The 27,066-nt window shown below is 37.9% G+C and overlaps 1 protein-coding gene across 3 annotated transcripts; it reads left to right on the top strand.

Annotated features, from left to right (window-relative positions):
• Positions 1–26,207, top strand: LOC144195766 (uncharacterized). 3 transcript variants are annotated; one of them, XM_077715593.1, is made up of 16 exons: positions 1–753; positions 13,562–13,617; positions 13,704–13,816; positions 14,879–14,953; positions 18,657–18,794; positions 18,863–18,940; positions 19,522–19,673; positions 19,752–19,806; positions 20,219–20,293; positions 20,368–20,476; positions 21,554–22,084; positions 23,141–23,803; positions 23,881–23,988; positions 24,054–24,168; positions 25,085–25,144; positions 25,261–25,366. In XM_077715593.1, the coding sequence occupies exons 1-15, from the start codon at positions 662–664 to the stop codon at positions 25,101–25,103; spliced, it is 2,379 nt and encodes a 792-aa protein (XP_077571719.1). In that variant the 5' UTR covers positions 1–661; the 3' UTR covers positions 25,104–25,144; positions 25,261–25,366. The 3 variants fall into 3 exon arrangements, with proteins under 3 accessions (XP_077571719.1, XP_077571717.1, XP_077571716.1); XM_077715591.1 differs by having other exon boundaries at positions 3–753; positions 23,899–23,988; positions 24,054–24,169; positions 25,093–25,144; positions 25,261–26,207; XM_077715590.1 differs by having other exon boundaries at positions 9–753; positions 24,054–24,169; positions 25,093–25,144; positions 25,261–26,207.
• Positions 26,208–27,066: the final 859 nt, after the last annotated feature.

Here is a 27,066-nt window from a genome sequence, read left to right on the forward strand (position 1 = left end):
AAAAAATCTGACTTTTTGTGATTAAAAAGTGGTGAAATGCAACAAAAAATAATAATAATTTAAAACATCGCACATTTTCATATATTTTTACTTTTAAATTCTAAGAATGGTTCCTTAGAAATAACATTAGAAAATAACAATTGTTTATGGCTCTGTCTTTCAAAAAATGCTCTATCACCATCAGTTACAGCCAATAGGTTAACTATTGATATGAATAAGTATTACCCTTGAACTCAATTCAACTACAAAAAAATGCTTGCTCAGATTGACATTTTGCACTGTGTGCCCAGCCACTGAAGTCATTAGGCTTTCCACTCATTCAACAGGAGGTGGGGCTTTTTTTTTTTACTGCAAACTTATTCCACTGCCCCCTCTCCGGTCTGACACAAAGCCCAACAGAGCGTTCAAACTCTCCTCATCCACACTGGGAGTGCGCACCCCCTTCACGACGGATCGTTCCACTTTGAAACTTGATCTCACATTGCGTGCAACCTGCGTGTAAAACCTTCCGTGGACTTTTTTTTCCCCTTCTTTTTTCCCCCTCCCTCCCTCCCTCTCTGGTCGTCTTCTCCCCCCGCTGTGGATCTCGAGCAAATAGTCCTACCCCGAGCACAAGCGGGGGACCAGTGAAGAGACGAAGTTTTGGACACTTGAAGGCATCATGAGCATGCGTACGGTGAACCTCGACACGTACAGCCTGTCATTGCTTACGGCTAAGGAAGACATCCTCAACCATCGCTCTTCAACGAACTGGTAACAAATTCAACACATAGTCATCCCTTTGTGTTTGTTACAAGTTTCGTGTTACCGAATGAGGCGTTTGCTGACGTCTACGGGAGCTGTTGCGTAATTAGAGGCTTTATTTGAATAATCCACTGGGTAAAGTGTTGCACTGCAAAACTCTGCACGCAACATGTGCTATTTTTATAACTCATTGTCCTATATTGAAGGTGAAACTCTGAAGTTTTCCAATGTGAGAAGTGATGGTCGTCTAGTGCGCGTGCAGAGCGCATTCTTGCATGACTCACTAACCCCCATTTGTAGGGATGTGCAGATTGAATATTTTTGCATTTGATTCATCTTATTCTGATGTCTCGAGTATTTTAAATCAATACATTGCAAAGGAATTATGAAAGATTATTATTATTTTTTGTTTGTTTGAAGCTTTTTATATTAGATCTCTTTATATTAGACATATTTGGTATAAAATTTGTTTCAGCAGTGTTAATATTAATGTATAGTTTACTGTAAAATGTACTGTCTGTGATAGTATACTAACACACACGCACTCAAACACAAAGCCCTTCCTTCACTGCAAGATTTTGTACAAAAAAATCCAACACATCAACAATGGCCGGCTCTAGAGGTGACTGTGTAGTTCCTCTCAAAAAGAGTGCTTTCGGCTAAAGCACCTTCTCTGTTTTTAACATACATGAATTGCCGTCTCTGAACCTCTTCGCCAACCATGTCAAAGCCTGGCAGTTAAACATCTTATCTTATTTTTATAAATAATAGCATGCACCGTTAACATTCCAATTAAAATACTGATTTTACCTTACGTGAAACAAGACACATTTCATTACTACACATACATGTTTTAAAGAGGGACAGACATTACATGATAAACATTATTGTTTGGATCGCAAATGTATGAAAATATTCAACATTCACTTATATGTTCATATTTTTGATCACGTATGTCAAATGTTATAGAGTTAAAGTGGCTAAAATATTTTAGAGTCTTGATACAATCAGTGGACAATATTTCTTATTTTTTTATTTGCTGACCAATCAACTGATCAACCAACATTGCTAAAATAAGCTCTGATCGATTGGCCAACAAATTGATCCATGCAACTTGAGATTAAAGACACATTCAATTTTAAAGGCTAATACAACTAAAGTGAACTTAATTATAGTATGATATTTTATCTAGTTTGATAGATGAGTTGTGACATTGTGTTCTCTGAGCATTTTGGAGATGTTTGTGTTTATGGAATTGTTTGACAGACGGCCCGTTGTAAGCCAAACAATCCAATGAGAGGCCGAGTGGGACTTCAATGCATTCCGTATAGGATTCGCTCCTCTACATGATGATGGACGTTGTTCTCGGAAAAAATGATCTCAAATGCGCTAAAGAAAGGAAAGTGAACAAGTTGGTAGACTTCTAAAAGTAGATGCACGTCATCCGTGTTTAAATCCCGCATGAGTGTACGTTCTGCCGTTCTTGGCTGAGATGCAACTTGTAATTTAGGCTACTTTTGGTTATTAAAAAGACTAGCTACGTGAGGAGAAACTGTGTGTGATGAATGGGAAATGAGGGGAAAATAAAGATGGGATGAGAGTGTGTAAGTAGGAGAGTTTGTTGTTTGTTTTGATGTGTAACTATAGTGACCTGCAGGTGTCAGGTTGGTCAGGTTGCAGGTTAGGAGAAGGGATGGGCTCGCATATGCTGCTTCGGACAATGAAGCAACTTGAGTCTCATGACTCATCTTTTTTTACACTCACAGGACACTTAATGAAGCACATCTGCACAAGTTCATGATTAAAAAGAAGAATGAATACATTTGACTAAGCCTTTTTGAATTGATTCAGGATTATTTTTTTGTGTGAGTGATTAATATGTGACTGTGAATTGGTCAAACATCATCCTTCCTTTGTATATTTACAAATGTGTTAGCGTGTTTACATGCATGTTCCAAAAAAACATACATTGTAAATGAAGTAACTAAATTGTGCATCTGTAAGTTAAGGACAATTTTTCAGGATATACCGTATTAGTTATAAATTGTGGAGGTCTTTTCAAAATTAAAATCACCTTTCTTGGCCACTTCTGTTAAAACACTAGTAGTGTTTCTCCATTAGTGTATATGTATATTTAAAAAATATATATAAAAAAACAACAACTTTATATTTACCTTGTAAAAATGTCAATAAAAAAATACAAATATATAAAAACGTAAAAAGATTGATTGGTTTTGATTATTGTTATTTAAAAAACAATTTTTATTGAATAAGATTATTTAGTATTAAGTGGCTCAAAAATGAAAATTCAGACCATTTTTTTGTTTGCATTGTTTTCTTAACAATCAATTGACAAAGCTGTCTGATAGTGCTGTGGTTCTTTTTACCTGACTTCTGTGCGGACAGCGCAGAAATGATTCCCACTCGGTGGTGTTGGTTATCTGTCTCAAGGTGTGCTGTACGACTGACTGGTGACCAGTCTGGGGTGCAGTCAGCTCGGTATTGGCACCAATATCCCACAACCTGATAAACAAAAGCACTGTGGAAAATGAATTCATGAATAAATCAACGATCAAAACTGTTTGATAATTTATGTTATTGTTAGTTGTAGTAGTCCTAATCCAGGTTAAGGTTCAGATCTCAGTGCCTCATTATGTCTAAAGTTGTACATTTCCATCCTTAATCAACACTCCACAATGCCAGCAAGGAATTGGCTGATGGATGGTGTAAGGTTAGTATCCCAAGTCCAAAAAGTTCATTTTCTTCAACTTTCCATGTCTCTGGAATTCCTGGGAAAGCGGTTTGTTCTGCACATTGTATTAATTTTCAACTCAGCCGCCAATAGAGACGTGTGCCTGCCAAGTGCAAACCACTCAGTCCAATGGCTGATTAGTCAATCCTTAAAAAATGTGCGTATGTGTGAATCAGCTGAGAGAATTGTTTGTAGCATTGTCTCACTTCAGGCCACTGATTAGTTTGTCCTGGCATTCATGTTTTGGTGCCACTTACGGTAATAGAAATCCAATCTATTTCGAGAGGGAGAAGCTGGTAGTGACTGATCGCTGCCAACCCTCCCAGTCAAACTGATTGGTCATCTATCATCCATCAATACTAGATAATGGGTACAACTGTCTATTCATCATGCAAATGTTTATCAATTTTGTTGTTGTTGGTGATTCTCTATGCCGGAGCGTTTCTTTGAGCTGAGGTGTTTGTGTGCCAGGTTTTCCATGTTCATGCATGATTAAGCAGAAGTAGGTCTAAAGTTACAGGTCGGATGATCACACACCTGCAAGGGAAGGGCAAATGAGGTAACATCAGCGCGTTTGCGTGCACAAACAAAGCTAATTTCCTCACTGGAGGGGGAACCAACTATGGGGAACAATCAATGACAATGCCCGTTCTGGTTTGTCTCACTTCCTTATGAATCCACCTGTCAGAGTGTTACGCACATGACACTAGAGCTGCCGTGTCATTCTAAACTCTTTGCTTAAAGGCTGACAGGTTGAAATCCACCCTGATCATGTGAATGATTACTCACAGTTGTTGACAATTTAACAAACCAGAAAACAGAAATCACTTTCAAAATGCATTTTCAAGTTTATCGCAATGTGCTATCACTGGGGAGATTTTTTTTAAAGAACAGGCCTTAGGGCTTTTCATATGAGAGTTACCTGGTGCCTGTAGATGCCATGTTGTTGACCTATGACTCAGAAGGTGCAGTTTGGACAGTGCCATTAAGTGTATTGATCTCAAATCATTAGGCTAGCCACACATTGGTAAACAAGTCTAATAATAATAATAATTATTATAATATAGGGCGGCCCGGTCTGGCGATTGGTTAACGTGTCGGTTTCACAGCTCCAAGGTCCTGGGTTAAAATCCAGGTCACGTCTACCAGTGTGGAGTTTGCATGTTCTGCCCGGGCCTGTGTGGGTTTCCAGTTTCCTCCCACATTCCAAAAACATCAATAGTACGCTAATTGGACACTCTAAATTGCCCCTAGGTATGAGTGTGAGCATGAATGGTTGTTCGTCTCCTTGTGCACTGCGATTGGCTTGCCACCGATTCAGGGTATCCCAAACATAAAACTCAGGAAATGGGACAAGGCTACTCCTGAAATAGGGTTGACAGATGTGGGCAGCACTGTTATTTGAAAAAGGGATAGCATTACTGACTACCAAAAGTCTTTGATGATTTGATGTTGACTTTTCTCTTGAATCCTGATCAAATTCATCGAAATAAACTTTAGTGCTAAGATGGCTGTTTGAGCTGTCTGTGGGTGGCATGTTGAAGAACAATGACAATGAGTGATGGCTGTAATAGCTGATTGATGTGAGTTTATTTGAAGAGCGAGAACAGAGGCAACCGTAATCAGTAAACATCTACTTTCTGTCGTAAAGACTAATTACATTCATCTAGGTTCTTCTGACGAAGGTGTGTGGGATAATGGTAGGTCTTAACCCTAAGTGGGCGTGACTCCTAACAGGTGTTGAGTGTAGGTCGATGGGTTGGTCACAATCTGAACGAGTGGCACACTTGCACGATGATTTGCATATACGATACAAATGATATTCTTTGGCTTGTATATAATATGTCAATTGTTACATTTGAAGGGTTTTACATTTTTATTAAAGCAAACAATTTGATTAAATTATCTTCTCAATGTCTTTTTCATCATGAGCTCTGGCTGATGCATTAAATAAAATGATGAAATGGCTAAGCAGTGTAATAGGAAATCATCTTTGTGGTTGACCATTTCCTTTCCCACAAAGGCATCGCAGTTATCTGTTTTAACAAAAGTAGGCTTACTGAAATGTATTTAACGTAACCATTTTGGCACATTATTGTCTACAAAAATAAACTTTCAATTTTGAGGGGAGTATAATGCTACGTAGCTCCTGCCAAGTGAGGAAAGACTGAGATTTATTACAGTTCTTAAACAGTGCAAGTGGCTGATAGTTAACAGATTTTCTTTCTTGAGCGTTACTTACCAACAATGTAGTTATCATTCGCATACTTATTAGAGATTGTTGCCGGTTGAATCTATGTCAAAGACCCATATTTTCCAGGATTTTGTACATTTTTAGATCAACAACAACATAACTTTATTAGTTCCCTTTTGCAGCACAATACAACCACTGAGGCTCTCTGCTAGAAAACTTGATTTACTGTCATTTAGATATAGTCTATCTGAACATGCCAAATGCGTTTTTTAAATGTGTATGCCTATTTGTGCATGAGACATTATTTTTTTCAGACTCGTTTAGATGAAATCTCCTCCCAACAATGTGATATTACAGTTTCTATCATCCAAAATAGTATCTAAGTATCATAGTCCACATATACAAAAAAACTGTCATCATGCAGCAAAATTTAACTGTAGCAAAGTGGGGTCAATGTGTTGTTTGGTTCTCAATTTGCTTCTGGTGGGATTGAGGATCTCTGTTGTCGTGACGACCCTTACGGTAACATTAGGTTGTTTGTTAAGAAAGATTGAGTGAGAGCAGGGTCGTAAAATGAATGCACACTTGAGTAACAAAGTGTGGGGAAAAGGACCACATGTGAGAAATGATGCTGGGTGGTCCTTAGGGAATGTGAGGCCGATCAAAAAATGGAGGAGATGGGCGCAGGTGGAGGAGGAAGAGAAGATTAGGGAGAAGTGAAGACATTTTGTTCGTTTACATGAAAAAGACGAAAGATAAGATGTCGTAATTATCTTATTTTAGAGGATGTGTTTGTGTGTGTGTGTTTGTGTGCGCTGTGTGGGACACCATGTACAGGAAATGCCAGTGTAATCCCAGAAGACTCCATTTTTAGAGAGTTTATCGCTTCTGTTTCCCACTCATCTTCCATTTCCTCTTTTGAAGGAACAATATTCTCCAAGTTAAAGTGGCACTGTGTTGGTTGACTTATTAGAATGTCAGATTTTAGGAAGCATCGGTGAGTAGCCAGTGGAATTTGATACCATTTTAAATGAATCTACAATAACACAATGGACCGTTTTCCTTTGAAAACAAATATGACGTTCTCGTTGGATGACTCAGAAAGAAATGTATGCACACTTTAATTGGTCCGTGTGAAAGTTTTCTTACGTAATCGCAGGCCTCTCTGTTCAATGAGGATTAATTCAGTGCGAAAACACAAGCGCCCCTGTTTGAAATCGGGCTTGGCATGCACAGCCTCACAATTGGCCACTTGACTTGTATTAATAGAGAGTATAGATCTCATTTTATCGGCATCCTGTTTAGACACATTTTAAAATGGCGTTTACTTAATCATTTTTTTTCTTTATCCGTTACCAAACACAAATGTTATCCCAAAAAGGCATTTCAATGCTACAGTTCAGGCAGTTGAATTTTCTACATTTCCCTTCTCTTTAAAGCTCTTTCTTCTTCCTTACAATCTTGCATCAATTTTGTCATCCCTGCCCCTCCAAAAATTACCATTTGCCTCAAAGAGCCTCTGTGGTCGGTTAAATGTCTCCAGGGTACGATGCTATGTACTCCACCCATTCAAATATCATGCATATCAATCACTATGAGCAAAATGGGTGGACCACAGCTCTTATGGGTCATTGAGACATGTTGCAGTTCATTGACTATACAGTGAAACACATTTACTGCCATTTTCTTTTGGATAGTTTGCCGTGTATGATCATTCTTTAAGTGGTATTATCAGCAATAGAGATCAATCTACTTTATGTGGGGTTGGCACTTATTTGCTGTTATCCCTCCGATTCAAAATGGATTGCACCTTAATCGCTATCAATGACTCAATGCAAAGAGGCACTCGCTTTCTCAGTCCTAAGCAACCGATTTGCTTGCATTTTCAGTCTTTTTACTGCCTGCAATTTATCAGCTGTTTTTGCTGTCATTCACTGGATATAGGGCAGCTATTTGGCAATAAAGTTTGTCATCTGTTGGCAAACATCTTCTGAAATCCAAGTTTCATCAGCTCATTCATGCAAGAGAATGTAAGAGTGAAGTAAAACATTCCGGCTTCAATTGAGAAGGTTTAAGGCGGGTAATCACATCCAGTGATTTGGTGTACCACAATTTTCCATACTCTCAGTTTTTTCATAGTTTATACTAGCTCCATTCTTTCTTTTTTTTCTTACAGTGATGGCAACGAGAAAATAAAGATGACATTACGTAGCAATTTGGAGTGAGCTTGATAGTTTACAAAGCAAGAAAATACATCTAACCAAAAAACGTGAGAGGCTACGTTTACGCTGCAGGTCAATTCTGATTTTTCAGCCCAGGCGACAAATATTTTTTTTCCCATGCAGTGTTAATAGTCCAATGCAATTTTTATCCCCTGATCTAACCTGGTTCATTCATATGTGAATGAAAATCAGATACTATTTATCAGCCTCTTCTCTAGAATTAACACAAAACTGTATGAATTAAAAACCAATAGGTCATTAACAAGAGAAATACATACTTCTGTTTGACAAAACAAACAGAAACAAACAAGCAATGGTAAACATCCTTGATACTGCATGTGAAACTATCAGGTTAAAAAAAAGTTTGGATCCTGTAGCATAAAATCCTCATAACAAATGCATGACGGCAAAGATCTCCCAAAAGGACCATATTTATTTCTATAGTTACCAATTTCAGTGTACTATATGATTAAAAATAATGCTAATTATTTTTTCCTTATTCTATGCTTGTGTTTCCTTGAAAAACCCCGAAAATCAAAGAGCAAATACATTTGATGCTCTCGAAATTAAATCTTGTGTGACAGGATGCATGCTATAGGAGGCTCCGCCATAATTCAAAATTTATCAGTCCCATTCCTCTGTTATCTATGTTTACCCTTCACATTTTTCAAACCATATTTCTGTGTAGTTCAGAAAGGAATGCATGAGATGCTTGGCTTGCCAAATACTAGACACCCTATATGAGACACAGGGGGCATTTCATGAGCAACACACTGGACAAAAAGAGGAAAGACAGAGTAGGATTTTGGCAGGACTTCTTTTGCCCATGTTTGGCTAGAGGAAATGAATACTGAATAGGGGGAGTTGGGGATGTCTCAAACTTCCAATGAAACACAGACAGTGAGGTAGACTAAAGGTTAAAAATAGCGCTGAGAACTCAGGTCGGCCCTAAACTGAGACTGAGAGGTGACTAGGTTTGAGAGTGGGAGGAATAAACGTCTAAAGAGACTTTATGAAGGCATTCAAGTGAATGGAGGATATTTTCATAACTACTAGATTGGCAGTCATTTTCACGTCTTTTCTTTTCATGTATACATGTAATCAATCAATGGTCTAAGACCCTTAATTTTTTTCTTAGCTGGCACATATGACATAAATGAATCATATACTAAGTGAATTTAGAGGATGTTGTAATTGAGAAGTATGCATTCTAAAGGGTGAGCAAGAAGATTTACTTCATTTGTACAGATTTAAGATTTAAAGGTGGTTTAATGATCTTTGGCAATTGAGGTCAGAAAAAGAATTGTGTAATTTATGGACGAAAGGCTTAGCATGGGCTATGAAATTGATTTATTTTGTATGCCAACACAAATACTGCAGGTCAACATCTGTTTCTGTTATGTTCATCTTGAAATGGTAAGGAAGCAGTGTAATTTAAATTGCAATTGTTTGTTTTGTTTAACAAGATGAATGCTTATTATTTGTATAAACTCTATTGGTGGAAGCCATACATTTACATGTTTTATTTATCATTGTTAATATGGTGTCATTACAGTGTTTTCCTCATTTTGGCCCCTCCTGTTTCTCTTCTTCCTCTCTTCTGAAGTCATAGTTGGCACGCTGCAAAGCTGCTAGGTTTCATTACGCAGTCTAATAACTGTTTTCTTCTTCGCACAGCTACATTTACATCTACTGTATATATTTTGGGTGGGGATTTTGTAAGTTGACTTGTCATGGTTGAATCTGCACTTTATTTTCTCATAATGACACTAATCATGGGAGGTGCGTAAAGAATTAAACAGCAGTTGCTTTTATTTCAATTTACGACTTAAAAGAGAGAGCAACAGGATTACATCTGGGAACAAGTACCGATATCATCCATCGTTGGTGTAATATAAGACTTACACAAGGAAAGATTTCATTTCTTGCTGGGATTTTTCCTGCATTCTTAATCATTATATGTAATTGCATTTCCATCATCTGCAACGGGTGTGATTTGCATCTTTATTACTGTACAGTGCTTTCCTGCACTGTACTGTACTTTAATGTACTCTACTGTACTCTACTGTACTCTACTGTAATGTACAACTACATGATGGCATATTTATTTAAGTGCTCTCAAAGGTTTTTCTGTCACTAAGAAATAAAATATAAGATATATAAACATTTTAAAATGTTTGTTTAAGAATGTGCATAGTTCTATTCCCTAAGGCCCAGTCTTAATCTGGTGTTAAACGAGGAAGCCTAATGTCTACAAAGGGCTGGCCGTGTTCATGTCTATGAGCGCTGAATCCTGCCCTGGCGTGTCCACAAAATGACCGCAATTGAGTTTAAAACGCTTGGTGTACACTATTATCTGTCTAGATTTGCACCATATAATAGGGCCCAATTTGTCTTCTTGTAAAAGCTCTTGACTGTAGGTCGAAAATGCGGACATGGATTTAAGATTCCCTCAAATGCATGACGAACTCTGGCCATGACTGTACTTCTAGAATATCTCGTGTTCTGAAGATGGGTAAAAAAGCACTTGAGAAATATTTTGGATGCTTTAAAGACCAATGCATGAGTGGTGTTTGTTGTTTTAATGGCTGATCTTGGGAAACATGAGGTTAGTTAAGATGGTATGAGACGTGTGAAGAATGCTCTCTGGAAATTTCCTGGCCCGTCTTAATGACCGAGGAATGGTCCTGTAGTTATTATATTTTTATTGTGGGTGAAAAGTCAAAAGCCACTCCATGTTGTCATCAAGCCTCAATTACTGTATGTTTTTGTAAATGAACAACAGCATGATCAATATTGTACTTTACACCTTGTCTTATTGATCATTGAAACGATCAGACACACACGTGACATTGTTTTCAACCCACAAGTGAATTGTCAACTATTTGGCAGACCCACAAATCACTGCCTCCAAAACATTCAATACAACAATAGGTCCTCTGTCTACAAGACATTTTATAAAACAAAATTTTACGAGTGGCAAGATTTATTGCATTGCTGTAAAAGTTTTATAGTATTATCGTGCCCTATAAATCTGTGTATTCAATAATTGCGAAAAATTATCACCAGTTATAAAATGAATATTATGTGGGAAGAATCATCCTCATGGTTTTAGTTATGCAGCTTGCTTAGTAGAGCAAACAATATGGTAATTGTGCAACTACACACATAGACTAGGATTGACTTTGACCACCCTTTGTTCATTGTGCTCACACTGACCTTTTATATCCCGATGCTAATTAAGCTATTGCAGGCTGTTAGTGTGTGATTGCCTAGACACAAGCATCCATACTGGAGCTGTTGTCAGTCAAACAAACACGTTTTTATTTCTTACTAGTATTATCGTCTTATTTTTTTCTCACGTACTATAAGGACAGAATAATTGCGTAGTGTTAGAACAGGTTTTGTGGCATACTCAGACAGGTCTGTGAAATTGATGAGCTTTAATTTGATTCATAATGGAGAGAATTCTGTTTGGTTGTGTAGCCTTTGAAAAAACTTAAAGTAAAACAGAGCGCAGGCATTTTGTGCCAGCGGGTGCAGTTTAAACTCGTTTGTGACATCAGCATGGAAAGTTGAGATCCATTCGCATAGCTATGGCAAAACTGCCACAGGCAGTATTATTCTGCTCAAGAGAACATAATATTCAGAGGTAAATTCTCCTGTTTTCCTCACTGCTTATCCTCATTATAGTTGTGGATCAGTCCATGCCAGCCATTGCATTGCACGTGTCGACAGACAACCAGTCAGTGTTATGTTTTTACTGACGGACAACTTGGAGTCTGTGAGAGGAATGTGGGAGGAAGCCAGCAATTTAAACCCAGGAACACTTCATGTAAATCAGATGTGCACACCAATGGGTTGTGCTACAGATTTTCACATAATACACAGTATTAAATGAATCCCTTCAAATTTTATACTGTAATTTTGTTACTATATTGCGCTACTTTTTGAACCCTGCTTTGGTTTACATAATATGAACAGGGTGATGAACTAAATAAAAGTACCAAAATGCAAATGCGGACAAATATTAGTAGTCCAGTGAACAAATACACTTCTTTTTGGAAAGTTAGAAAACCTAAAAACACTCATTTATTTACAGTAGTTGCATATAAAACCTTTACAGATTTTTTTTTTACATCTAAGACATTTGAAATTCAACTTTTCACTTACAAAAAGGAGAATTTGTATATTTTCAGAAACTTAAAGTTCTACTTTACTTTTGCTGATCACTCAAGCTTACTGTGCCTCTGTATTTGAATGGGTTAATTATGGTAATACTGTAGCAATTAAAATAGATTTAAAACCCCAGCTATATTACAATAGTTCAACATTTAGCCAAACGCCCATTCCTAATTGTACTCCAATATTAAACCAATAATACTAGATTAGTGTAATAACTCACAATTCAGGAGCTTTTTTCCCTTCTTTGTTTACAGTAGTTCTTACAGTTGTTTCATAAGACAAAATAGTTATTAAATCCTTTCACATTCACATACGCACACACCCACGCATCTCCTTGACCTTTGACCCACCATAATAGTCACTACTCAGCTCCAGATGTTATTGACATTCCCGGCGGAGTCATAGGAAAAAATTTACTGACACACGCAGACATGCACATTCCTATGAGTGCTTAGTCAAAATTAATGAGTTACAAAAAGATTTACGTTCTGTCTACACGACGGACACCCACAACTCACATTCATACATACAAAGGGATACTTCTGTTCAATGTTTGACAGCTCATCGTTTTGTCTGACAACTTGTAAGAATACTCAAATACAGGATTGTATGAACGAGTCCTTGTCCAAGCTTTTGTTTTCTTATGTTTAATCGAAAAAAAGTCAGTACTGCACTCACGGGTAAGGTTGTCATTCACTTTTGATGCTTAGTTGAGTCTGTGAGTGTGTCTGAGAGACTGATGTGAGCCGTCCAAACATGTTTTTAGCTGCAAAATCTTTTGCTCTTATCAAAGCAAAAATGTTGAAAAATGGCGGCAGTTCAGAAAAGTATTTGTGTTCACTGCATAAAGTGGGTGCAATAAATTTGCCAGGGTTTTTAGCATACATTTTGCAATGCGGGCGGCCTGGCGGATGAGTAGTTTGTGAGTCGGCCTCACAGTGGGGGACCTGGGTTCAAATCCAGGTCGGTCCACCTATGTTGAGTTTGCATGTTCTCCCCAGGCCTGCGTGGGTTTTCCCCTGGGAGTCTGGTTTCCTCCCACATTCCAAAGACATGCATGGTAGGCTGATTGGACCCTCGAAGTTGCCCCCAGGTATGAATGGTTGTTTCTCCCCTTATGCCCTGCGATTGGTTGGCCACCAATTTAGGGTGTTCCCCGCCTCTGGCCCATAGTCACCTGGGATAGGCTCCAACACCCCCCGCAACCCTAGTTAGTAGGGATAAAGCGGTTCCCAAAATGAGATGAGATGAGATTTTGGAATGCCTATGTTTTGACCAAAACAAAAGCGTTGAACGATTGCAGTGATAAAACACGTGCCACATCCGAGTGCGATGGCGATGACAATTTGGAACGCTGATCATTTTAAGATGTCAAGCTGATCTTGTCAAACGGTCAATCCAAAGGATGTGTTTGCTATGTTTTTGTCGCGTATCCTAACTTGTTGTACATCTGTGTATCCACAGGGCTTTATTTGTGTACGAAGGGCTCACGAGCAAGCTCAAACTAGCTGACTCAGGAGGTAAGTTTGATCACGGAAGAAATGCACATTTTGCATTCTTGAGGAGCTTAACTTTGGCTTAAATTCTCCCATTTTTTTGGTTAAAGTGGGCGGCGTTGCAGAGCTGGCCAGCAAGTTTCATGCATCTAAGCCACAATATGGACTGTGCAGATTGGGAAATTCAGACACAGGAGGATCCCAAATCGTTATGATTGCCTGGGTAATAAATAAAACGCACACATTATGTACTGAACCTACAGTTGTGGTCAAAGGTTTACATATACTAGTTAAGAACATAATGGCTCTATTGACTTTCCAGTTATTTCTACAACTCTGATTTTTCTCTGATAAAGTGATTGGAACAGATACTTCTTTGTCACAAAATAAAATCATGAAGTTCAGTTCTTTTATTACTTTAATATGGGTTAACAGAAAAAGTTATATATGTATATATATAAATATATGTATGTATGTATGTATGTATGTATGTATGTATGTATGTATGTATATATATATATATATATATATATATATATATATATATATATATATATATATATATATATTTATATATATCATGTTTTTTTTTTTATTCATTAATTTTATGTACCGCATATTCTCACATGGGTCGGGGGGTCGCTGGAGCCTATCCCAGCTGAATTCGGGTACAAAGTAGGGAACACCCTGAATTGGTGGCTAGCCAATCACAGTGCACAAGGAGACCATTCACACTCATACCTAGTGGCAATTTAGAGTGTTCAACCAACACAACCTGCAGGTTTTTGGGATGTGGGAGGAAACTGGAGTACCTGGAGAAAACCCACACAAGCCCAATGAGAACATGCAAACTCCACAGCGTGAGGACTGACCTGGGATTGAACCCTTGACCCTAGAACTGTGCGGCCGATGTGGTAACCACTCCTCCGCTGAGCCGCTTGTTTTTTTTTTGTTATAGATTGTAATTTTTTTTTTCATGTTTTGAATTAAACTCAATGGGTGTTTTGAATTGCTATTACTTTTTTAGGGTTTCATAAGGGTTTTTCTTCAGACTGTACAGGAAAAAATGTAACTCTAAGACTCTATTGAGTGTTGGAAGTGGGTATATGCCACAGTTGCCAATATGTGGTCAATATAGAATCATATCATTTTTAGAACAACTTAGATACTCTTATCAATTGCAGTGAATTAGCTAAGTCAGTCCATACAGTTCCTGCTGTCCTTTTTCTTGAAGTCTTGCCAGGAAATTTGTATGTAAGTCTTTGTATCCTGCATTTGTTTGCAGGTTGGTGAACACGTGGAAGAATTCCGCAGGACGGAATGTGCCGGACACATTCCAGCCATCAAACACTTTTTCAAGGTTGAGTAGAATGAATTCTTCTTCATTTTGAAATAGTTCCAATGCGAACATCAAATCAATTTAGCCACACTGACAGTTGGGGCTCTTAAGTTCCTCCTTCTGGCTTTGTACTCTATATTTACACACTCAAGTTGACTAGGTATTGTTTTGTAAGTTTCCTGTGTTGACTGTACATCCTGTCCTATTCCTGTGTTGGTGGTACGTGGCCACCACTGATACCAGGAGAAGATTTAGGCTACCATTGGCGTTTAAAGATTTATTGTTTCTCCTCCTCATCTAAAACGATTGAGAGGAATGAGAGAGCAAGTACGCGCATGGCGTACACGCATCAAATGCTAACAGTCCTATAGTAGCTGTACCATTATATCTTAATCGCTATTTGTTTAGTCGTGAAGGCAGCTGACCCCAAAGTTTATGAGTTTCCATATAAAGGCATCACCAAGTCTACACTCTGGAATGTTTGTTGTTGTTTTGTCATGTCTGGCCCATTGTTAGCAACCGTCTGAGTTCCCCAAACTTCTTTTGTGTGAAATGTGTGTATGTGGACATGTACAACACTGAGACAAATATTTTACTCCTAATATGTTTCATTTGGAACATTTTTTCCCATCTTTTGTTGCGAGAAAAATTTAATTATTATTTTTTCCTTAGTCCAAATTGTGGAGCAGGCTACGGCCAGTGCAGCCAAATTAAAAGTACCGTATTTTCACGACTATAAGGCGCACTTAAAAGTCTTAAATTTTCTCCAAAATAGACAGCGCGCCTTATAATCCAGTGCGTCATATATTTGGGAAAAACAGAAAACCAAAAACGAAAAACCACCACTGTCGGATATTAAAAAACACAAACGCCTGAACTGAAACAATACTGTTAAATATGCAGATGCCATCTTAGTTTACAAAATCTTCCATCATATAGCTTCTCCCCCACTGCAAGATTTTATACAAAAAAAATCCAAAACATCAACAATGGCTGGCTCTAGAGGAGAATGTGTAGTGAGTGCTTCATACCTGGAAGTCAATAGCAATTATCGTATTTTCACAACTATAAGGCGCACTTAAGTCTTAAATTTTATAATACAGTGCGCCTTATATATGGAAAAAATGTCATTCATTGAGGGTGCGCCTTATAATGCGGTGCGCCTTATAGTTGTTAAAATACGGTAATGCCATATTTTGTGGAGTTGGGACTCTCTTTAACTACTTCAGTGACATTAACAATGATAAACGTCTCATCATGTACTTGTTTTTATACTTCTGCTGTGAATTTGATAATTTTACAATAATTCGCTGCTAGTTTGTGCCAGTCAAATTGGATTAGAAAACTATAAGCATGGATGGCAGTCAATAGGTTAACCCTACAGTTAGATATAGCAAAATAAATGCAAAGATAAACATGTTATTCCAATTGTATCTCAAATGTTAAACAAAGCAAAACTATTCCACCTTTTCTGAAGTCTAGGTTATTTTTTACTTCATCTCAATTTTTCCTTTTTTTTTGATACTGCATGTTTCAGCTGGTCGAAGGGGGAGTTGGGTCAAGGCAAGTCCTGGGTGTGTTGAATACGCTGCTTCAGTGAGCCCATGTTTTCATTGTTGCATGTTTCAACTCAAATAATAGACACAATCCAAGCAGAAAGGTCGGCGATGAGAACCTCGATATGAAAAGGCTAAAGAAACAGAAAATGAGCGCATGGGATGATTGGTGACATTTTTACTCTATCATTCCTACATTGTAGCACCGTGGCATGAAGTCACATATTTTTTTTGTATCTTAAGCCCTGCTACATAAAAAAAAAGAAAATAAACAACATGATTCCATGTTAAGTAAAGTCCACCGCATATTCATCCATTCTTTCTCAAAAAGACAAACACAGGCAGTGGTCCAGACTTTGAGGGACTTCAGATGTTATTTTTTTCTCTCTGAAAATTCCAGCCAGAAGGGCATTTGACTTAAGTCGTTTTCTTTGTTTTTATCATGAGCAAAAGCAAGGTGAAATGTATTGCTGAGTAGAAAGCTAGCTTCAGGGTGAAGACATTGTTTCTCTGATGTAGGATATGTCTAGCAGCTATGAAACATACAATATCCACAGTTTGCTCTTAGCAATAATGGTACACCTTTATGGTTTGTCGACAACTGGTCGTGTACACCTCCTGCATTTAATGAATCACATGAACACCAATTGTGAATAGCAAAAAAGAAACTTCTGTTAAGAACATTGTTCATTTTCAAACTTTGTTGTTGTTTTTTCTAACTTTTGTCAGTGCATTCGTGAGGCTTTTCAGGCTCAATCATCTTAAACTCAAGTACAATAGATATAGTAACTATATGCTAGTATTTATTTATATATTGACAAAAATATTATTAATCTGTTCATTACCAAAAATGCACTGAAAATATTAATGAAGGCTATACTTGAAGAACTACATTTATCATGCACTGTCAATTAAATAGGTTAGGTTAGAACTTTATTTCATCCCGTATTTGGGAAATGTCTTGGTTGCAGTAGCAAGACAGACACAAGACACACAAGACATTGTAGACCTAGGTAAAAAAAAAAAAACGAAAAACCAAAATGCAATAAAAAAAAGACAGAAAAGCAACAAAAACACAAAACGAGCAAATGTAATGTTAATGAACTCAATCATTGCTATTGAGAGTGATAGACATAAATGATGTAATTATTACTGGGATGATTAACATTGAGTCATCATCATTGGTAGATGCCCAGCCTAATTTGATCGAACACATTTTTTTGTGTGTAAATGTGGAAGAATAATGTCCATTAGCCAGTAAGTTGTTTGTCAACATGAATGCAGACATTTAACCAATATTGGTACTTTTGCCAATCAAATTGACCTTGCTAAATTACCCGCCGGTCGGTCCTCGCAATGTCATTTATACAAGGTGTTGTATTTCCTTTTAATATAATATTTGACCAGTATATAAACCCAAAATGTATTACAGTGTTCCCTCGCTACTTCGCGCTTCAGCTATCGCGGACTCAGAGCCTCGCAGATTTTTTTCAGGAATTTTTATTTTTAAAGATATTAAGTTAAAATTCTAAATTACATCATTTTACAAGAGGTGGAAGCAAAATATTCAATAAGAATTAGTACTTTAGTACTCTAGCCAAAGAAATGGTCAATAAGATGGTGAGAGTTCAGGAATCGCATTGATGACGTCATGGCTGTTTACAGGCGCATATTCACCACCCAAAAAAACAATGTTCACAACTCCCAATAACGATGTTTCTTACGTGCAAAAAACTGCAGAAGATCCTCCATATGGACTACTATGATGTTTTTGCTTGGTGGTGCTTTTGTGTACGTGTTAGACGTTTCTTTAAGCATTTTTGAAGGGGCACCCCTACTTCGCGGAAATGCACTTATTGCGGGGGGTCCCGGTCCCCATTAACCGCGATAAGCGAGGGAACACTGTATTTAACAAGCCCTCTAGTATTTTTCCATTGTTCCGTCAACTGTTCATAAGAATTCACATCTTCACACTGATAAACGAGGAAGTGTTTAGCCTTAGTTGCACAAATGTTGTGCAATAACTTCAGAATTGTCCAACTAAAAACTACCAGAGGCCCTTTTTGTGGGTTTATGTGTTATTTTTTGACGAGCGTGCATGTGCAACATAGTAACATAGTATTCACATCTGTTATCCCCTAATTGCTGTCCTCTATGTTCACATATAGGAGGCACACACCTTCATTAGTGCACACAATGCAGATGATGTGACAGAGGAGAAGATAAGAGCTGAGCTCAGCAAGAGCCAAACGCATCCTCATTGGGTCAAGAAGAGCTCCAGGTCGTCAGAAAGGGAAGACTTAGTTGTGAGTAGCTGGCATTCCTCGTTTTAACCGCTAGATGGTGACAAATACTTACAATTCTTCTCTTTCAGGGCACAAATTATAGAAAAACGAATGCTGCAATGGAGATGAGACTCATCAACAGAGACTCATTTTGGGCTCGTGAAGAGGTAGTTTTATGAGAGATGGCTGTCATTGACTGCAGTAGACGTTCAATCCATTTTGCCAAAGAGGGTTGCGAATGAACATTTGCTGCCGAATCTCTTGCGTCGTCAGTACAGCAACATTGGCATTCATAACCACTCCGTCCAGTTCAAATGAATTAGACCCTATCTAGTGCAGCCAGTGACAGACAATGAGATAAATAAAAACAAGTAAAAAACTTTAAAGTGTGGCCTCAACCATACTGTTTTTGTTTTATGTTCATTTTAATTATGTTTGTTAAATTTATGAATTGATTTAATCATAAAAATGTATTAATTATATAACGTTTGTACTATAAATATAGTACTATAATGATGAAATTTTGAAAATACATTCAGGTTCATATGTCATATAAACTAAATTATTAATATTCTATTTGTTATAAAACATATCTTTATATGTTTTAGTATTGTAGCACAGATAATGCAAAATTTGATGTCCCCATATGTGGACACCTGGTTTTTGGAAGTTTATTTTTTACTTTACAAAAATAGGTACTTGCTTTATACAAAGTTATCTACATCGTACATTGTTGATCATTCATCAGAGAGAAGAAGAACTGAGGAAGGAAGAGGAAAGGAGGCGCACCTTGGATGAGAGGCGGCGGCTTGAACGAGAACGAGTTTTTAAGGAACGCAAGGAATCGGAAGAGAGGGATCGAAAAATGAATGAGAAACTGCGAATGATAGAAGAGCAAAGGTGAGGTTTCTAAGATGACTAAGTGAAGTTCATACACTTGAAATGTTCTACTCTTTGATCACTTTTACTATCTTTTAGACGTAAACAAGCAGAACAAGAAGAAATGCTGCGTACAAAGGAGAAATTTAGATGGGTGAGTTTTTTCAACAAAGATAAAAAGTTCCAATTTAATCTTTTTTTTAAATTTGTTTTTCGGTCCCTTTACGAAAGCTCCAAATATATATTTTTGAATAACAAAAGTTCTTTCAAATTCCTGTACTGTAATTGCTCCATAAGACTTGACAAATACAACATTACATTACTACTACATTCCTAGGTTACAAAAAAGTCAGTATTTATTGTGACTGTACACAATTCTGCTTCAATAATGGACATTATTACTGCCTTGGTGCCTTAAAATATAAGTTTTCCAATGCAAAACGTTCATGTAATTAAAATGGCGATTATTCGCTGCCAGCCAGGTAAAATGGATTGAATGTCTATTGCCTTCAATGGCTGTAAAATAAGATAATTCACAGTCTTTAAATATGTGTTCATTGCAACAGGAAAAACAGCAGAAAGAGCATGAAGAAGACATGAGGGCTCGCTTGAAAAGGAGTGAGTCCATAGAAATGGCTGCTGTAAGTCAAAAGTCACTCAGAATTGCTATTTTAAATGGTAAATGTTCCATTTTAGTGACTTTATGTCTTTGTAGGAAGCTGCAGTGTTAGTGTCCCAACGCTCCATGAACCCTCGTGAGTTCTTCAGGCAGCTATCTTCATCATCATCTCAAAGTCCGACCAGTCCGGGATCTTCACGTGCTGGTTTGTTGTATACACACATTTACTAGCAGATCTATACTTCAACCTTTGGATATACGGATACAAATCTGTGGAAATAATTCTGCTGCAGTCATTTATTCATCCATTCATTCATCTTCCGTACCGCCCATCCTCGAAAGGGTTGTGGGTGTTGCCGGAGCCTATTCTACCTGTCTTTGGTTGAAAGGCAGACTACACTCTAGACTGGTTGCCACCAAGTGGGAATCGAAACCAGACTGCCCGCACCAAAGTCAGGCGGAAGAACCACTACAGCATCGGGTGGCTCTGCTTTACAGCAATCCCTCGATTATCGCGTCTTATTAAAGAAAAACGAAAAAAGTATCTCTTCCAATCACTCTATCAGAGAAAAATCTGATTTTGTAGAAATAACAGGAAACTCAAGAGAGCCATTAAATTATGTTCTTCACAAGTGTATGTAAGCTATATATATATATAACTATATGTGGGGGGCATTATTTTTTGCATTATTTTCTAGCTTAGGCTCCAGCACAACCCCACGACACTCGTGAGAATAAACGCTGCGGAAAATGAAATAAAAAAGATATAGGTGTTGCTTTGGCATCGAATCGACATGGACAAAACATTTAGAAAAAAAAATGTATTGGAAGTCAATAAATCGAAAAAGATTGCTCTTTTTTGGTGATATATGTGTGTATTTTTTCCAAAGTGGATACTTAACTTGCGATAAAATGGAGCTATAAAAACGTTTGAAGTACCTGATGTAAACAAAATACTGTTGATTGCTTGTTTGTTAGACTTTACTTTACAGTACACAGCTGAACTCATTCTCTCATTAAAGGTAATTTGTTGTATAATTGCAACTAACTACTGGAACCGCTACTCTCTTGTAGTGTGTTAGCGTGCCACAGCCTTTTAACACTTCCTGAGATTATTTTTTTTAAGTGGGGAATCAAAAGCCCAAAATTAGTTGAGGACATGTACTTAGAAATGAGTTCAGCTTAAATGCTACTGTGGAAAAGTAGCCTGAGTTGTTGTTACCTCATCATTTCTGGTTCCTTGACTTCGGTTTAACCACATGAACCTTTGTGTTTCCTCCAGGCAAACCTTTTAGACGATACCAGCGCAGCCTGACTGACACCGCTTGCATCTTTTCTAAAGCAGAGAACAACACGCCACCCTCCCCACTTAGCTCTCCCCTGGTCTCCCCTTTCTTACGGGGCTCACCTTCCCGCATGGGGGCCACATCTCCCACAAGTCCCGTTTTTCTTCCTCTCGCTTCTCCCACCAAGACCAAAGTCCACAACGTGACACCTCCCACATCCCCGCTTCATAACACCCCTCAAGCTTCGGCTCCGGTGCCTACATTGTCTCCTGTTAACCAGCAACCTGTTGTCTGGACCGAAGTTATATCACCTGCGGAGACCTCTGCACTACCATCGACCATAAATCCTGAAGCATCTCCAATCTTTGGCTTGGAAAGAAGCATCCCCCCTGAGCCTTTTCCTGGGGTTCTGCCAGCCTCTCCCCCAAATACTCCAATTGATCAGGAGCTTTCGACTTTTTGCTTTGAAGGTCCACCTCCACAGCCACCATCATCTCCCCTCCCTGAAATACACCAACTCAATGCGGGTAGGTGACAACTGTAGAAAATAAACTGGGAAATTGATAAGTGACGCTCATTAAGCCAACTACTTGCAGCGCTAGCTACTTTGCCAAAGAATCATGTCACCTATTTTTATCTTTTCAAAAATGAAACTCTGAAGTTGTCTGGATGCTCGTGCCAAAGTTAAATCCACAACTTTCCAGATTGTTAATGCTGCCAATACACCTAATCAGACTTCTGCTTCACAGAGCTATTTTTCTCCACAGGCCAGGCACAGTAAAAATATACAACTTAAAACATTGCCTTTGACGGTAATAGATGTCCAATCCACTTTTACTGGGAGGGCTGACAGTGATCTGCACTGATGCACATCTATCACCATCATTAGGCCAGCCCCTATCATTTAAGTCAATGACAATCAATCAAATATAATATCTCATCTAATCTCATTTTCTGAACCTCTTTATCCTTACTGGGGTCGTGGGGGTGCTGGAGCCTCTCAGACTTCGGGCCAGAGGAATTGGTGGGCAGCCAATCGCAGGGCAAGACAAGACAAACAACCATTCACAGTCACACTCATACCTGGGGGCAATTTAGAATGTCCAATCAGCCTAACCTGAATGTCTTTGGAATGTGGGAGGGAACCAGACTATCTGGAGAAAACCCACATGCAAGCTTCACACAGGTGGATCCACCTGGATTTAACCCAGGTCCCCCAATGTGAGGTCGACACACTAACCACTCAGCCCCCTTAATTTTTAATTTTTTTAATCAACATACCAGCAAAAAAGATTGTATTAGTAGTTTCATTTGCTGTATTCCTTAATAATAGAAAAACAGAAACAAATAAGCAGTAAATATTTTTTATACTATTAAAAATATCTATTAAAATGCTCTTGAATTATATAAACAGTCAAAATTTGGCAATATTAATCAGTGATTAGTGAACTAATCAATCATAATATTCATTTGCGGCTGGCAATGAAATAAAGTACAACTCTATGGTTACCTGAATGCCACTTTAACTTAAAACCGAAGTAATACTTAGCATACATTTTTACCCCGTGTTTTCTAATCAACAGATCTCCACACAACCATGTTCGTACATACTGACTCTGGCTTCAAAGCACAAGCTGTCCTGCTAGAAGTAGATGAAGAAGAAGAATACTTGGAGGAGGAGGACGTGGAAGAAACTGTGGTGAATAACGAAGAAAAGACTGGAGTGCAAGAAGATGTAAAAGAGGAAGCTGAAGGACAACTGCAAATATGTGCTTCTGCTGAGGAACTTGTCCAGGCTGTATTTGTGGAGCAAATGCAGGAGGAGGATGAGGAGGAATCCGAGCAAGACATGGAGACTGCATCCAAGGAGCAAATACTGGAGGCGGATCGGGAGGAATCTGAGCAAGACATTGACCCTGCATCCCCGAAGCAAATACAGGAGGAGGATGAGGAGGAATCTGAGGAAGACATCGAGCCTGCATCCACGAAGCAAATACAGGGGGAAGATGAGGAGGAATCTGAGCAAGACATCGAGCCTGCATCCACGAAGCAAATACAGGAGGAGGATGAGGAGGAAATCCAGAAAGAAATCATACCTGCATCCCCAGAGGAAACAACTGAGGAGTTGCACGATGATACAGAAGAGTTCATTGAAGAAACAAAGCACAATGAGCGATTTGAAGACAGTCAGAGCCCAGATGAAGCTGCTGATCATTTGGAAAAAGAGGAAAAGTCTGAGTTGACAGGTAGCGCCGGTTCTTGTTTATACATCAGTGTCCTTTTTCTATTGCTAAACAAATTCTTACTTAATAAAAAGATGAAGGTCAAATACTCATTTCAGATGAGGACCACCTTTGTCAGGCTATCAAGCTTGAGACACTGGTTCGGCCAACTAATGGGTTTACACACGAGGAACAGGAGAATGGAATAGGTGAGTTTCAAATACGACACATTAACCTATAATGTGCACTGATTTGAAATTACTCTTTTTTTCAGGGAGATCGCTTAGCCCGTCTGATGCGGAAATCAGCTCACCTGAGCTAAGTGCCTGTTATGACCTTCATAATACAGCAGACAGTGATGAGATTGATATGTCAGAAAATGGACAAGAGGTGATAATGCAATATTCATATCCAACCTTGTAATTTCACTCTTAAAGACACTTTCTATTTGGCAAACACGTTGTTTGGCTTATTGGTAGCCATTGACAGTGTGAGATCCAATCCATTGTCACTAGGAGGGGCAAATCAATTTGTTCATTTGCCCCTCCCAGTCCAAAGGGATTGGTCGCCTTGCATTGTCAATGGCACTAAAACTTGCATTGACAGACATTTCAGCAGTTTAAATAAACATGTCTTTCTTTGACAGGCAATTAATGGTTGAATACTATAACATTTAGACAAAAAGTGAATCTATTTGTGTTTATATCATAAAATTTATTAACGATATATTTATAATTGTATGTATTGATAAAGACATTTCAGAGCACATGTGTCAAAGTGGCGGCCCGGGGCCAAATCTGGCCCGCCGCATCATTTTGTGTGGCCCGGGAAAGTAAATCCTGACTGCCAAATGTCTGTTTTAGGATAAAATTAAAATGAATAGTATAGATGCATATTAAATTTCTTGATTTCCCCCTTTTAAATCAATAATTGTAAATTTTTAATCAATATTTTTGTGTTTTCAGAGTTCAAAAACATTTTGTAAAATCTAAAACTACATTTAAAAAAAGCTAAAATAAACATATTTTAGATCTATAAAAAACGGAATATTCCGGGCTTTTTGTCCAGTTTTTTTTTAATCCATTTATAAAAAAAAAAATCTAAATATTACATCTAAAATGGTCTGGCCCACGTGAAGTCAAGTTGACGTTAAAGCGGCCCACGAACCAACCAGAGTCTGACACCTTTGTTATAGAGTAATCATATATTAAGAAAAAAATAACTATTAACAGCAGAAACAAACTGATATAACTCATCAATGTAATTTGAATGCTCTTTTTTAATTCAAATATAATTTCTCCACTTGACTCCAGGTTTCATCTGAGCATCAAATGTGCGTCAGGGCTCTATACGACTACCAAGCAGGTAAGGCACCATTTATAGGATAATCTCCTATCCTGAGCACATAAAGTGCCTCCACTTATCGTAATGACTGTGTGATTAGCGGGTTTTCACAGCATATTATCTTGCGGTTCCCACAGAGGACGATTCCGAGATCTCTTTTGAACCAGGTGACATCATCCGGGATGTGGAAACGGTGGATAAAGCTTGGTGGAGGGGCTGGAGCAAAGATGGCCGCCAAGGTTTGTTCCCTGCCAATTACGTGGAGACCATATAGAACATAGGCACGCATATATTCACACTCTCAGGGACACCATCATCCCTCACAATTTAACCTCTATGTTCTGAGTGTTTGCATTTTCCAGAATCTTTTTGTATTTTCACACTTGATTCAAATGAGTATAAACTATATTTTAGTATAAAGTACATCTTTTCAGATAAAACAGTCTACACTTTTCATGTTTTTTTTTCTGGACAAAAATAACTTATTTTTTCAGGAGTTAGTGAAAGCATGTCGGTGGGCGGAATCACATCACAATTATAAACGATCACAAACTTGCGTTATATATTATCATGTGTATATCAGTTGTTTTTATTCAGTTCCCAGCCTGAAAAATTCACTGCTCTTACCAATACAACATAATCAAGATTGACATACATGTACTCATCAGTTTATAATCATCTCTCAAAGTTTCCTGAGATATTTTACAGTACTATATTTGTTACTGACAGCCTTTCTTACCTTGATTAACTGCTGAGAAACAACACAACAGCAGAGTTGAAATGTTCGGAATCAGTCTTTGAGACGATGCTGTGTTTTGTTGTCATGGTGATGTCTATACTTACATCGTTTGATTAACTTGCCTTTGCTGCTTCAGGATTTTAATTATCTTGTAAACACAGAAGATATAAAAAAAAACGTCTTCACACAATAAAGGGCTGAAATATAATCACACACTGTATATAAATATGTATAGCGGCAACAAATACTTCGTCTTTGGTTGTTTATTGTATGTTGTCAATTGCTTTGCATTTAATTCAGACTTACAACATAGAAAAAATGTATTAAAACATTTTCTCAACTATCTGACATGTTTATCGGTTTCAATTGAGTCAATGTAATTACATAAAGGGGTCAGCGGTAGAGTCATTACTCCCCAATACATACGTTTTGGATCTGATTAGACGCCCACTGCAACAATGCAAAAATTCAAAAAGAAAAAAGGTTAATTTGTGTAAAAGTTACTAAAAGCTAGTACAGTGTAGAAGTACTATATCAACTGTAGTTTTACATGACCGCCTATAGATGGAGACAATGACTTTTACAAAGTAGCCACAGTCACCCACAGAATTGAAAGGACCAAATAAACCAAATATTTTGACAAGGAATAAATGATTCTTTTTGTTCGACACACTTTATAAATGCTACCTGCAGAAATTCTCAAAGCTAAAAATTCTTAATACTGCTACACCTCAAATAGGATTTCCCCCGTACTCAGGTAATAATGATTGATTGAATGTGACGTTAATATTTCTTAAGCATACAATTTTCACATTTATGGGAAGCAGAAGGAAGGTTACGCTCCTTTGCTGCCATTTCAATAAGAGTGTTAGCAGATGCGGCTGTGTTTAAAAAGAAAGTCAATGTTCGACATGGGTCTCATCCTGGCCTGAAATGATACTTGTTGACAGACTGCATGCATCTATCCAGCAGACTATCCTGTCACGCTTATTCAACAAGGCTAATCATCAGTGATGAGTGTGAAAAGGTGACAAGCTTCGTATTAAATATTAATTGGCTTGCAAGAACACCGTAAAAATCTCAAATGAACATGATTGAGTGATGAGGAATGTTTTGTATGTTATTTTTAACGAGGTTTTCAAATGAAAAGTGATGTTCATTCAGTTTTCATAAACATTTTGAACAATGGTCTTGTGACTTTGAC

The sequence above is a fragment of the Stigmatopora nigra genome, chromosome 4 (assembly GCF_051989575.1).
Source record: "Stigmatopora nigra isolate UIUO_SnigA chromosome 4, RoL_Snig_1.1, whole genome shotgun sequence".
NCBI lineage: Eukaryota > Metazoa > Chordata > Actinopteri > Syngnathiformes > Syngnathidae > Stigmatopora > Stigmatopora nigra.